The sequence below is a fragment of the Leptosomus discolor genome, chromosome 3 (assembly GCF_034619465.1).
Source record: "Leptosomus discolor isolate bLepDis1 chromosome 3, bLepDis1.hap2, whole genome shotgun sequence".
Classification (NCBI taxonomy): domain Eukaryota; kingdom Metazoa; phylum Chordata; class Aves; order Leptosomiformes; family Leptosomidae; genus Leptosomus; species Leptosomus discolor.
In genome coordinates, this window is record NC_141393.1 from 80,384,413 (window position 1) to 80,397,649 (window position 13,237).

Genomic DNA, 13,237 nt, shown 5'->3' on the forward strand with positions numbered 1-13,237 from the left:
GATTCGGCGGTGGTGTTAAAATAACAAGGTTCATCACAACTTAAAAGACTGCAATTACAGAATCAAGTTCAAACACTACCAATTCTTTTAAATAAAAGAGATCACGCACAGAGCAACCAGAAAGGGAAAGAGCATCTTTCATAGTAAGAAACGACAGAGAGATCTGTGTTTTAGAGGTGTCCTTCCAGACCTCAGACAAATCATAAGGAATCAGAGCTGGGTTTCTGTCCACCAAAGCCTAGATTCCTTGCGGCAAACGCCACATGAACGAGTTTTGGAAAATTTACATGTAAACCTCATGCAGGTTGGGGATGTGGGGGGAAAGTTTCAGGAGTGATAACGTACACACAGAGTTAACAACCGTTGCTGCGCCTTTTCCTGACAATACTTCCAAGCTGCAGGACATGACCTAGGTCCAAGTTATGAGAGCTGTGTCCCAAAGGAAACCTAAAAACGTTCAGAGAAGTTATCACCACTCTGTTTTCCATTCTTCTTTATCCCAGTGTTTCCAAATAACGTCTTCAGTGCTTCTGACCAAAGCAGAAGCCTCATCTGTGGTGATAAAGTGTCCACTAGATCTACTTCCCCTTGAAACCAGAAACAAGACAGGTCAAACTGGACCTTCTTCCTGGCTCTAGAAGTTAGTAGTAACAACCAGTAATCACATTAAAACCATTCAGTCTGGCTGTAGGGAACCAGAGCAAAAGAAAGTGACAGATCTCAGAAACTCATGCTTAATAGGAGGTGACGAGGTAGCAGAACCTTTAAAAGACTCACCATCATCCTCCAGAGACCACTGGCCTAGTTTTTAAAAATCTACAAATACTCCTGGTGACCCAGCCACTGTCAGGAGCAGGGAAAGGGTCGACTTGTTAGTCCACAGGGAACGTGACATTACCTACATGAACACACCGCTAGAAAAGGGCAAATCTGAAATGGGGCCCTCTCTGTGCCCAAATCACAAATCATTCAACAGCATCTTTAATTAATCAATCAAGAAGAATCTCTAAATAAAGACAAATACTCACCGGAAAGTTTTGACAAGATTTTTTAGCTCTGTGTAAACATCACCTGGAGTAACCTGAAGAGGGCCCAAAACTGCAGGTAATCTGGAAGGCAAAAGACACTGGTCAATGTACGTTTTCCTCTCTTTCTCATTTCTTCTCAAGTAGAACTTCCACCAGAGCTCATGGAAGTTATTAAAAAGAAAAAGAGATTGACTATTGTGCAGCAGATCATGCCTGTAGTTTACATTTCAGATTCCTCTGAGTGGTGTTTGGGCAACACCTCCACTTCACAACAGCTTGTTTTTAAAATTAAGAAGCTCTAGTTCAGTCTGAACGTGAAGAAGAAATTAAATACAGTTTTACACGCATGCTCTTATTAACTTTGCATTTCTGCTCTGACAAGACATTCTTGCCAAAAAAATCAGTGTTTACATTATGAGGATTAGAATTACAGGCCTCAAATGTTCGAAGTATTTATATTTACTTGGTTCAATAATAACATTACAAAAGGAAACTACACATCTAAATGAGGTTTGCACAAAGAATACATCTGCTAACTTCAGACTCACATAGAGATGCAACAGAAATAATATTCCATGGTAAGCCAGATAGGTGGAATCAAAACGATAGTAGGGTAATCAGAAAATTTCGAAAGAAAAAGACAGATTGCCTCCCTACTTGACTGTGCGCAAAAATCGACAGAGCAGACAACGAACAGCACATACTCTTTAACTAGTTGTGAGTATCTCGAAATGCTGGAAATAACATGCGTTGTTTCCCACATTTAGGATGAAACTTTTGCCTCTATTTGCTTGTTTAACAGTTAACATCCTCTTGCATTTGAATAGCCAGTTATTTACGTTTATATGCAGATATGTGCACGGTGCATCAACATTGCTGGAAGAATCAAGATTTCTACTCTCCTTCACAGCACCACACATTTCACAAAAACCGAGCACAAGACTCTCACGACGCTGGGCACACTCAGATTCCCACTGACTTCATCTGAACACGCCGCGAAATCACTGCTTTATCACAATGAACATTGACTCTCACACTCGAGTGTGACAGGACTATTGCATCAGCACATGAAATTTAAAATGATCGACTAAAGAAGGGGATAGTCAAGAATCAAACCTTCGAAGAATTTAATAAAAAAAACCCCTTCTGTCTTTCTTATCCTCTATTCATGGAGCACCAGACTTTAAAGTTCAACATAAATTTTGCTAGAAGCTGAAAATTACTGACAAACTTGTAGAAAAATTCGAAGGAGCAGAGTAACTGCTTTACTGTTCGGTAGTAGTCCTTGGAACCTACGCGACATTGACACTTAGAGGAATATCAGAGAGCACGACCTTTCTGCAGCATGGTTTGATTCCATGTTTGTGGCCTGCCCACACTTGTTGCAGGTAGAGAGAAACAGAACTAAGTTTTTAGGGGGGAGCTTTGGTCGTGGGGTTTTATTTTAGTTAAAAAAAGCTTCTGCAAAATCTAGTTTGGCTGCCTAATACAAACAACAACCACAGAAAAGCAAAATGCCCCTAACAAATCCACCACAATTATGGCCTTTACACACTCATTTATCTGCACTGCCTCGACAAGGGGAGTATTTTCAAGGTCCTCTCAACTTTCACAATTTAATAATTTAAACAGCTACAGCTGAAAAGCCTTTAGGCTCTTTTCTGGGACTCCAAAGACCTTTTATGTATGTGAAAAAGGTCTGGTGTTTGGAAAGTTTTAAGATTCAGCTCTGAGGGCCTTTAATGGTTGTAGCTAGAGGCACACTGATACCAGCCATCCAAATATGGACTAGAAACTCTTTTAGAAAGACCTTTGCTTAAACTATTAAGAGGTTGGAAATCACCGCTTCCTTCTGTGGAGATCTGTTTACCAGTAACAGTATGCTTAACGTACAGGACAAATATTTGCACTCCTCCCAATCAACTTCAGGTTTTTCAGTTTAGACTTGAGCAGTTGGTACATACAGCTATTTAAATATTTCCTATTTTATGTCCATCAGAATCTGCTTTTAAACAACTTAAAAGAATCTAAATAGTTTTGATTATTTCCAGGTAACTGAGGGGAAAGGAGGATGATAAATAAAGAGTTTGCTGTGGAATTTTTTTTTTTTTGAAGCACACGTTCTCATTTTAAGCTCCATTGTTATACCAGCATTTAGATCCAATTTCCGTGTAATGGCATAATTGCACTGCCTTCTGCCAGCCACTGAAGAGTGGGAATATGCTGTCAGGCCAGCCTGGAATGCTGCCAGCTACGAGCTCCAATGCTTGTAGGAAGGGACAGGCTTCTTGTAGAGAACACCTTAGCAGCGAGATTCTGACATCCACCTCAGCAGGCTGCACAAATCGACGTCTGCAACTGTACCACAGATGTCTGTCTCAGAAACAAGTTCTTTAGGGCAGTAACGGGTTTAAGTTATGATTAAGGCCACCCAGGAAAAGGCAGAATGTCCTCGATAGTGTGTTTGTTACTTAAAATGGTGATGAATGAGCACCAACTTCAGCTTGACATTTACTGAAGTAAAGGATACTTACACTTTTCTCAGTTTTTCAAGGACGATTCGCTTTCTAATCTGCATTTGTGCATTTGAATCAACAAGTGGGAAGGTGAGGTCTTCCTGTGGATCATCCTGTATTAGACAAAAAACGCCAACAGCTATAACCTAGTATTTAATTAAAGTCAATGCATCAAAACAGTCCCAGCTTATCAATAAATGTGTAAGCATAAGAAAACTCTTACCTCTGAATACAAAAAAACCCAACAAAACAGTAATTTAATGGACAGAAGCCTGCTCAATCTGACCCAACATACAGTGTGCAGCTAACCTCCTTTTCCCCTTCCCTACACCAGATACTTATCCACTTACGATGACAGAAACACACAGCACATAACAATTCTCTGAAGGCAGGATTTATACAGCCTCGACACTATTCCACTGGACACTTACTTTGTCTTTGCTTGGATGTTCTTCTGCTTGTGCACGTGTCACCGCCTCTTCAGCCAAGATGCACTTCCCTTTATAGAACTCTTTTACTCGGAGTTCCAGGAACTCTGTTTCTTCTTTTAACTTTTCGTAACTAGGCACAGGTTTAACTATTCCACCTGGGCCTACGAAAGGCAAAGAGCAGTTCAAACTGTTTCCAGACTCCCCTGCAGCAACAGTGTTAAGATCATCAGCCGTATCCAAGTCATCCTCATCAAGTTCTTCGCTCTCCTGGTTGGCAGACGACATGCACTCTGATGAACTCAAAGTAGTATAGTTTGGGCCATATAGAAATTTTAAAGTTTCCTCAGTTCTCCATTCTGTAAGTGTTTGCTTCAGCACTTCTAATAAACTGCCTTTGGAATTAACTGGATGCCTCAGTTCAGGTTTTTTATGTTTTTCTGAGTTAGCTAGCGCTCTTTTAAGATGTTCTGCCCCTCTTTCGCTCACATGTAGAAAAACTATCTGTGAACCACAGGTATTTTCATAGTTTTCTGAAGCACTTGATTTCCCTAGAGCAGTATTTTTTGAAGGCATTGCAGTTATTTTATTATGAACAGGGCAAGCGTGCATTTCTTCCTGAGCATCTAATTTACAATTAGATAGTTGTTCGGTGGCTTCTACCACATCTGAGTCTTCAGTTTTAGGGCTGGAATAGACTTTCTGAGCGTGCTTCTTTTTGAGGATGCTCTTTCTGGGCAATTGCTGTGTAAAATGGGCTGAACTCGACTGACTTCCTGGTAGGACAGAAGAAACAAATTCTTGTTCAGTATCACTACTGCTGTCACTAGCTGGGTCATGAGAACCCGATTCACATGGATTTGAAGATATCCTAGGATTTTCAATGTCAGATGCTTTAATTACTTCATCACGTAGTTTCACCTCTTCTCCAGACTGCCCACTGTAACAGAGAACACAAGCCATCAATGAAATAAGAAATGGATGTTACCTGTAATGGCTTTTCATTCTTGTGTAAGAAAGATAAATAAAGCATTTTTCCCTTATAGTAGAAGGGAAAGTTTTTTGCTTTAAGAATCATAGCTGCTCTTCTTAAAAGTCTTCTTGAACTCAGAGAATTGTAACATTCTGCAATCAAGATGACAAGCGCAGACAATATAAGCGAGTTCTCAGTTGCTCATTGGCAGTTAGAAAACAATAGTAAACAAAATACTATTCAAGACAACAGAATAATGTCAGCCTTAGCATGATGAATAGTGCAATTTTAAAATGAAGATAGGCATCTTAACAACCACAGGAATAGAGCACCCTAAAATCAGGGGGCCAGCAGAGCTTTTTTACCATATGTAAGTTTGCCACCTAACGGCCATGTGTTGCACAAGAAAACAAACAAGTCACAATACACAGCAAGGTACAGAGAGATGACAGAGTAGTACGATTTAATTTTATCCGATATAGATGGTTTAGATTATGAAGTACAGAAGCTTTCATCACATATAATTGGTACCACTTTCTTTATAAAAAATAGACGGTATAAAATATGCAAAGTACAAACAGTGTATTTGTTTCAGATTTCAACAGGCTCTATTAAGACACACAGGACAAGAGCAGCTGTACACTAAATCATACAGATCAAACACGCTGTTTTAGAATCACAAAGGAAAAGACGAAACAAGACAAATAATCCTTTGTGTAGGTTCTAATAAGGCCTTTCTATAATACAGGAAATCAAAGATTCCTCTTTCACCTGATATGATGCTAATATTTCTAACTATAAGTGCATATAATGAAAAAAAATTGTTGTTCAGTGTACCTCTGACCCTCCTTCAGCAGCTCTATGTCTGGTGGTCTGCAAAAAGAAGACACAGAATGAAGATTTTCCTGCTAAATCAATCCTCTTGAAATACACATTAACACATAAAATACATAGTTGAGGTTGGAAGGGACATCTGAGGATATTCTAGTCCGACACTCTCTGTTCAAAGCAGGGCTAGCGAGAGCAGGTTTATACACACGTGTTCAGAATGTGGCTCACGTGCCTGCAGCATGATGCTGTTACACTTAACAACAATTAACAGAACCAGCAAGTCAGACAAACGTTAGCCAGAACGGACCTCTGGAAGTCTCTAGTCTGACCTCCTGCTTGTAACGCAATTGTCACCAGCACTAGACTAGGTCAGCCACAAATTCTTGAAGTTTAAATCTGCAAAACCTCCAGAGATGGAGATTTCAAAACATTGTCGAGTATCCTGTTTCATTCCACCATAACCTTAGTGCAATTTTTTCCTCCAATGTCCAGCCTGAACCATCCACGTGATAACTTGTGGCCATCACCCCGTTTTCTGCCATCAACCAAAAATAGCTTGGCTCCGTAATCTTTGTAATTTTTTCCCAAATAGTTGCAGACTGCTTTCAGATCACCCTTTGGTCTCCTCTTCTACAAAGTAAACATGCCAAGATCCTCATAGGTCACAAAGATCCTATAGTAAAAACAACCCTGGGCTGTTTATAGAAAAATACTCCAAATTAATGCAAAAAATATGAATATTTGGGATACCTTTACTTATTTAAAATTTCATCTTGTTAAAAATTAGGCTATCAAGTTATCCTGCTTTAAGAAAATGCAGTTCAAAGGTTTCCAGAAACTCTAAGAAACATTACTAAACAAATTCTGATGTGTTTCTTTCCAAAGCTCTACTTGCAGTTAATCTGCTTCAATTCAGTTATGGGGCAGCATCACAGTGCTATTCATTGTAGCCATCACTAAATGTCGAAATACTCACCCACCCATCCTATGAATGAAAGAAAAGCTTTTAAGCATGCATTAAATGCAAGCCAATGCACTAACTCAGACCATATATAAAAAACCCCACAAGTTTTAAAATATGAAAGCTGCACCACTCTTATGAATGAACTGAGTTTGGAAACTAAAGGTGATAACATACAGTTATTTAAATTATTATCTCCATATAACTCTTCTTCATCGTTTCAAGTGGAGGTTGTAGTGTTTTCTGTCAAAAGAATTTCAGATACCCTAACGTGCATTAGTGTGTGCACACGTATGTGGTTGTGCAAACAGATATACCCACCCATGAACTATCTAGGGTTTTGTTTGCTTGCTTTTTGAAAATACCGCCTCCCTCCCACCACACAGCATAAAAAAAATATAACTGTCAGGCACACCAGAACTATACACTTTCGATGTCAGGAGTAAAGAGAAATTTTAGAAATACTTTCTTTAAAGACAGCAAAACAATAGCACAAAAATACCAGTAAACTCACTTAAACATCTAATGAAGATGCTAGTTTTACCTGGTAGAATCCCTCAGAGCAGATCAAGCTGCTCTAAACCTCTTCCCTCATTGATCAGGTATTTCATGTGACAAAGCTGAACCGTGAAAACGAGCTCACAAATATAATTTCAGCTCGTTTCTTCTGTTGAAAACCAGGAGACTACAAAAAGCAGCGTCCTGGAGAACAAAAGCTGAACAAATTCAGCTGAACAGTCCCTCGGCAAGTATTCACTGTTGAACAGTGACACCCATTGGCTCAATTCACTACTTGCAAGCCTGTGTTTCCTAAGCCAGGAACACGGACTGCATCACACTCTTCCAAAACGTGTACTGCAGTAACAACAGGAAAGGGGCAATCTGGAATTTAGACTGGGTAAAGAACCTCCTCACGTTACAGTCTGCTTTCAGGTGCAAGCATTCTCTGCCTAACCTTAAGTCCAATGCCAAGCGCTGTGCTGAAATCAGAAAATCTCTTGTAACAGGATATGATGAATTAACCCTGTCCATTATATGGTTTGTAAAAACCCAATCCTCATAAATACATTTTAAAGTTAATAGGAGCTGACTATCATTTATGACTAGTCTGCTCTCTAAACTAACATGGTCATGTCTACCAAGTAGTCATGAGTAGCACTAAGTCACGTCAATTATTGTAATCAGTATGGCAACAACAGTTTCAAAAGGAACACCATGCTAAGCTAACATGTTAATACCAGTCACCTCTGCTTCAGCCAAACCATTTTGATGCACTGCAGCTAATTAACTAGCATTGCAGCTTGGATAAAGACAATACTATTCTTAAAAGGAGCAATGAACGTAGAAGATCAGACTTACTTTTCTTCTTCTCGCATCCATACTGGACTTTTGGAAATCTGAGCTTCAAAATATTTAGATGCTCTATAGCAAAAGTTGCTGCAAAAGCACTGGAAATAAGAGAGAAAGCGAGAAAATATGACTAAAGACAACTTTAATAGTCATAGAAAGGTATAAAAGTAATTGCTTTTTATGCCAGTAAAATTAAATACTAATTCACATTTCTTTTTAAGCCTATGACCAGGTTTTTAATTCACCTGAGAAACCAAACCTATCAAGCAGGTCTATCCCATTCCCCATAAGCCACTTTTAGCTGCTTCTTTTTTCCCCACTTTTCTGGTTTTGCACTTTTATTACCTAATGAAAAGCAAACCAGGGTCAGACTCTACAAAACAATAATTTAAAAAACCACAACCCTAAACTGCTCAAAGAGCAATCCCTAACTCAACAAGATGGTCATACAGTTTAATACACATGCAATAAAATTCAGCTGTTTAATAATGAAAATTTTGGTTAGCAACGGAACTGGGCTATTTCGCAATAATCGGACAACACCTAAAATTTTGCTGCATCTTTGAAAAATTAACTTGCACACTTGCATCAGGGAACAAGACAAAACATCCCACCACTTCTTGGAGTCTGGCCTGGTAACTTGAGAAAACAATTCCCAGAATTTTGTGTATCCCAGAGTTGTAACCAGAGGAAAGGAATGTAGGCTAGTGACACTGAAGAAACTTGTTCTGGAACCAGAAACATTTATCCTACAATTTAGCACCCAAGCACCTGTAGGTGATTGTGTATCCTGTGAGCAGGCAAAGACGACTTTTATGCAACCACACACATGAATATCCTTCAAGAAAGAAACAAACTTTCCATGCTATGTCTAAATTTAGCAAAGAAAATAAGTGGGTTTTTGTCTTTCCAAAGAGAGCATCTAGAAACTGAAACACATTAAAAGCTTCATATTCTAACAGTTCATGAAAATTATTTTCATAAGAACCAAATGTATTGGCTCCAAATCAAGCCACGATATGAATGCTGTTACAAAATGCATTTCTGATGTCAAAACAATACTAGATACATTTTAGAGAGACAGACTTGTTACCATACCTTTCTTTCGGTGATATCATAAACTCTGTTCGTTTTTGTTGAAATTCTGTACTTCTGTTTTGGCACCTAGAACAACATGCTTTCATCGGCAAGACTGTTACTGTCATCACGACTTTACAGAAAACTTCATTCTTAATTCACATATGTTAATATGTGTAATACGTTCTAACTGAATTGCATGCTACAACCACCTTGTCTCTCAACCATTTTGATACCGCACCTTCTCACATGTAAGAACGGCAATTTATCTTTAATCATTTACATCTCACTACCAGTAGAAGACAAGAAAGCCAGTGCTGAACATAAAATAACGGAGCTGGTACGGTGGAAACCTGATACTCATGTATAAGTGTTGGGCAATTACAGACAGGTCCTTCTTTAATCCATATCCATGTATATGCACGTGAGACTGTACTGTCAAGAGACCCCCGCCACCACCTAGACAAACCCAGAGATATATATAAAATATAATACAGTTTCTGAGTGAGCTTCTGTGGGGACATATGAAATCCAAAACAGTAACACTTTTTGTACTGGAGTAGATTTTTTTCAGGTAACCCAGTGTACCACAACTGGTACTACATCACAGGTTATCCAACTGAACTCTTGAGTTCTGCTTAAGCTCTGACATACCACGCCTACATAATTGTGACTACGATTTTGACACAGGTAACGCACGCTTTTAGAGCAGATGTATATGCATTCACATAGTAATATCCTTGCATTCTATTATTTTTTCATTTCAATCCTTCTCACAGAGATATGTGGTTCCACTGAAGAAGGAACATGATTAGAAAGTTTCTGCACGCACAAAGGCAGGCCACGAAGCCACAACCTCATTCAGCTGTATTACTGTCAGAGCAGATGCTAACTGATTCTGACACACAGCAACGGTTGTCATCTGATCAAATGCTACCTTGTACTTCAGAAGGATTATACTGAAATGGAATGACACGATGCCTGGCCCATTACGTGACAGTATTTTAATCTATGTTTAATATTGTAAGTTTAAAATGAAAAAGAAAATGCAACAGAATAAAAATTGTGCAGAGATTCTTATAACAGCATTAATAAAAGCAACTTACATTTTCCAGCTTATTTTGACATAGAGGATAACCACATAGTTTGATGATAGACCGTTCATCAACAATGTCTTTATAGTGAGAGGGAGTAATAAATTTCCCCTAAAATGACAAGAAAATAGTTCAACAACAGGTACCGTAAAATCTGTCATTTTTTGTACTCAAAACACCTCATAAGCAAATAAGTATTTTTAATTTTGTAACAGAGATCTGGTAAGCTTAATAAACAACATTTAGAACCTAGACAGTAAAAATGGTAAAAGGGTAAACAGGGAATGAAGAGAGACACGGGCACTTCTTTTGACATATACAAGAGCTTCATAATTTTGCCTCTAGCGTGGCACCTATTTGCACAAGTTTCCTCTATGTACATGTTTTGTACATCTGTTTGCCAGCCTATTTACAACCTTAACAGGAGTAATCATCACACCCTTCCAGCAAAACTGGGCTGCCAGATAAACCGTGGTGTCTTACAGAGACTTTGTCTAAATTCACAGATGATGTCATGTAGACGTACATTTTTATAGTTCAGCTTTCAGTCCAGACCCACAGAGGCATAAACAAAGGCTGTGGTAATGAAGTAAGGATTCATAAACGTACACAGTTCTGCAAAACTAGGGCACGTTTTCACCACAAACCCTTGAAAATAAGGCAATTCCCATCAGAGCTGACGAAAGAGGGAATAAATGGTTTGCCTACTTTAAACTGCAGCAAACTGTTCCAAGAACTTTTTTTTTTTTTTTTTTAAAGTTGAACACAGAGATACAAAACAGCATTAAAAACTTGCAACACCTACAGAATTCAGAAGGAACTCTTCAGTAATGTTCTCTTCCAGGAGTTGTTCAACAATATACAATGCTTTTTTCTCACATTCAATCTTCTTTTTCATAGCAGCCTCCAGAGCTGCTTTCCTGTAACAGAACAGGATGAATGACACAGAGGGCAGACTTCCATAAACAATTCTCCAATCGTGTCTTTATCTTTTTTCTGAAATACAGAAGCTTACAGTTTCCTGCATCACACCATGTTGGCCAAAGCAAGCAACAAGTAACTGGACTAGTAGTTCCGTAATAACCGCAAAGGAGTTTCCAACCTTGGTTTGCTTTATCTCCACCTCGGTCAGGAGAAGTATTGACTCTCCCATACAAGGTTACTCAACGCTTTTTGCAAGAGAGGGAAAGCCAGAACTGCCTGGACAAACAACTTATGGAGTGTTGCCAGGAGAATGGGAGCTGGATGAGACATGAAGAGTGGGAAGAAAAAAGGCCTGGGACAAAACTGAGTGTGAAGCTAAAAAGTAAAGGAAGGAATAAAGCAAATAAATCCCACTACAGTAGATTTCCCAAGTGTTCCTGAGAAGAGTTGTCACTATCCTACTGTCAGCAGATACCCAGAGAGAACCATCTAGGTGTCCTCAATCTCCATCTGGCAGCACATTCCATAGAGGCTGTCAATGTACAGTCATTCTGGTGTCTCTTAACCGATAGAGGTCTACACTATTCACCTTACCAGGTCTAGCCCTATTACAGAATCTAATGAATATTCAGGTAATTCTCCACGGCAGAAAGTGTTTTTTCCTCTCAAGTTTCATTTTTAAAGTGAATAAAGAGAATGGCAGGTATGCAAAGAAATTAAGATGGCAAAAAGCACGCACTACAGAGTAAGAAAATACAACTGTGGAGGTTAAGATTCACAAACTTTAAGCATATTATACAACACACATAAATGCATGCTCTTAGAAGTTACACAGCATCACTCCAAACAAGCCCACATGATGCTGATGCTGGCAATCTCCCAAAGTTAGTCTTGGTACTCTGAGAAAGCCAAACAGCAGGCGAGGCAGAGAATGCAATTTCAAAGTGAGGCAAAACAACAAGAATGCCACACAGTGTTAGTTAGAACATATTATACCTTTGAGCAGCATCTTCATTCTTCAGAGCAGCTGAATGCTTATTTCCTGGAAATCAAATAAACATATGTAGAAACAGAGAGACTTTAACAGTGGAAGATATGGGAACCTGAAAAATATTAAAACCTCTAAGCTGCAAGCATAATCAAGAGACTTGCTTAGAAACTTCCTTTTGGTGTCGAGAGTGACTCCAGCAAGCTAGTAACCATTCGGCAGCTAGTTAGACACGCTTTTCACAAGCGTGAGGACAGACAGGCCCAGCTCTCTGAACACTCTCATTCGCCATGTTCCGTACAGTCAAAAAGCCCAGGGGAAAAGTAATTGTGACACTAATTTCGTGCCAACCGCACCCGCCCTGGCTCTCCTGCCCAGCTGTACCCCTGCACCCCGCGGCAGGCAAACGCTGTCCCTTCCCACCGCCCCGCCGCTGGGTTTTGCCGCAGGCAGGACTCAACGACACGGCCCCGACCCCGGCGCCCTCCCCACAGGGCCGCGTTTGCCGCCCTCCCGGCCGCCCCCGCGCAGTGCGCCGGGGCTCTGCCCGCCCCGACCGGGCTACCGGCATGGAGGGCAGCCTCTCCCTGACGACAAGGGCATCAGGGAAGGAAAATCAGGGCTCTTGGTGCTTAAAACATGAGGACGCGGCTTTCTGACCAGTTACACGACCGCCTGACGCCCAGAGCAGGGCGGGCTGCCTGCAACCGCCGCCGACAACCTGGCCTGGCCGAGGACCCCCGAGCTGGCGGTAGCGTCCCTGCACCGCCGACCGCGGTAGTCCCGCCGCTCCCCCCCCCCCGGTACAGCGAGAGTTGGGCGATTCCGCTGTGCCGGCCGGAGGGCACAGGCAGAGCCCAAAGCGTCCGGCGGGGGGGGTGTGGGGGGGTTGTGTGTGTGGGGGGAGCGGAGGCCGGAGCCTACCTGCGCGGCGGCGGCTCGGCTTCTTCCCCTTCGCGCCGCCCTGCGGCTTCCCGGCCGCCATCATCGTGGCTGCCCGCTCCCTCCCTCTGACCTCTCACCGGGAGGCGGAGTCGCCGTCGCGGCGTGGCCCGGGCCGGGAGCGG

At 40.9% G+C, this 13,237-nt stretch overlaps 1 protein-coding gene across 1 annotated transcript in view; it reads right to left on the reverse strand.

Annotated features, from left to right (window-relative positions):
- The window catches only part of RPAP2 (RNA polymerase II associated protein 2), a 42,256-nt gene extending 29,098 nt beyond the window's left edge, over window positions 1-13,158 (reverse strand). The window contains exons 1-10 of the mRNA XM_086463059.1: window positions 13,095-13,158; window positions 12,179-12,224; window positions 11,064-11,178; window positions 10,271-10,369; window positions 9,186-9,251; window positions 8,097-8,185; window positions 5,783-5,818; window positions 3,976-4,912; window positions 3,563-3,657; window positions 1,029-1,109 (exon numbers count right to left, since the gene is read on the reverse strand). Coding sequence (XP_086319185.1) covers window positions 1,029-1,109; window positions 3,563-3,657; window positions 3,976-4,912; window positions 5,783-5,818; window positions 8,097-8,185; window positions 9,186-9,251; window positions 10,271-10,369; window positions 11,064-11,178; window positions 12,179-12,224; window positions 13,095-13,158 — 1,628 coding nt within the window. The remainder of the gene's footprint in view (window positions 1-1,028; window positions 1,110-3,562; window positions 3,658-3,975; window positions 4,913-5,782; window positions 5,819-8,096; window positions 8,186-9,185; window positions 9,252-10,270; window positions 10,370-11,063; window positions 11,179-12,178; window positions 12,225-13,094) is intronic.
- Between the last annotated feature and the right edge of the window lie 79 nt (window positions 13,159-13,237).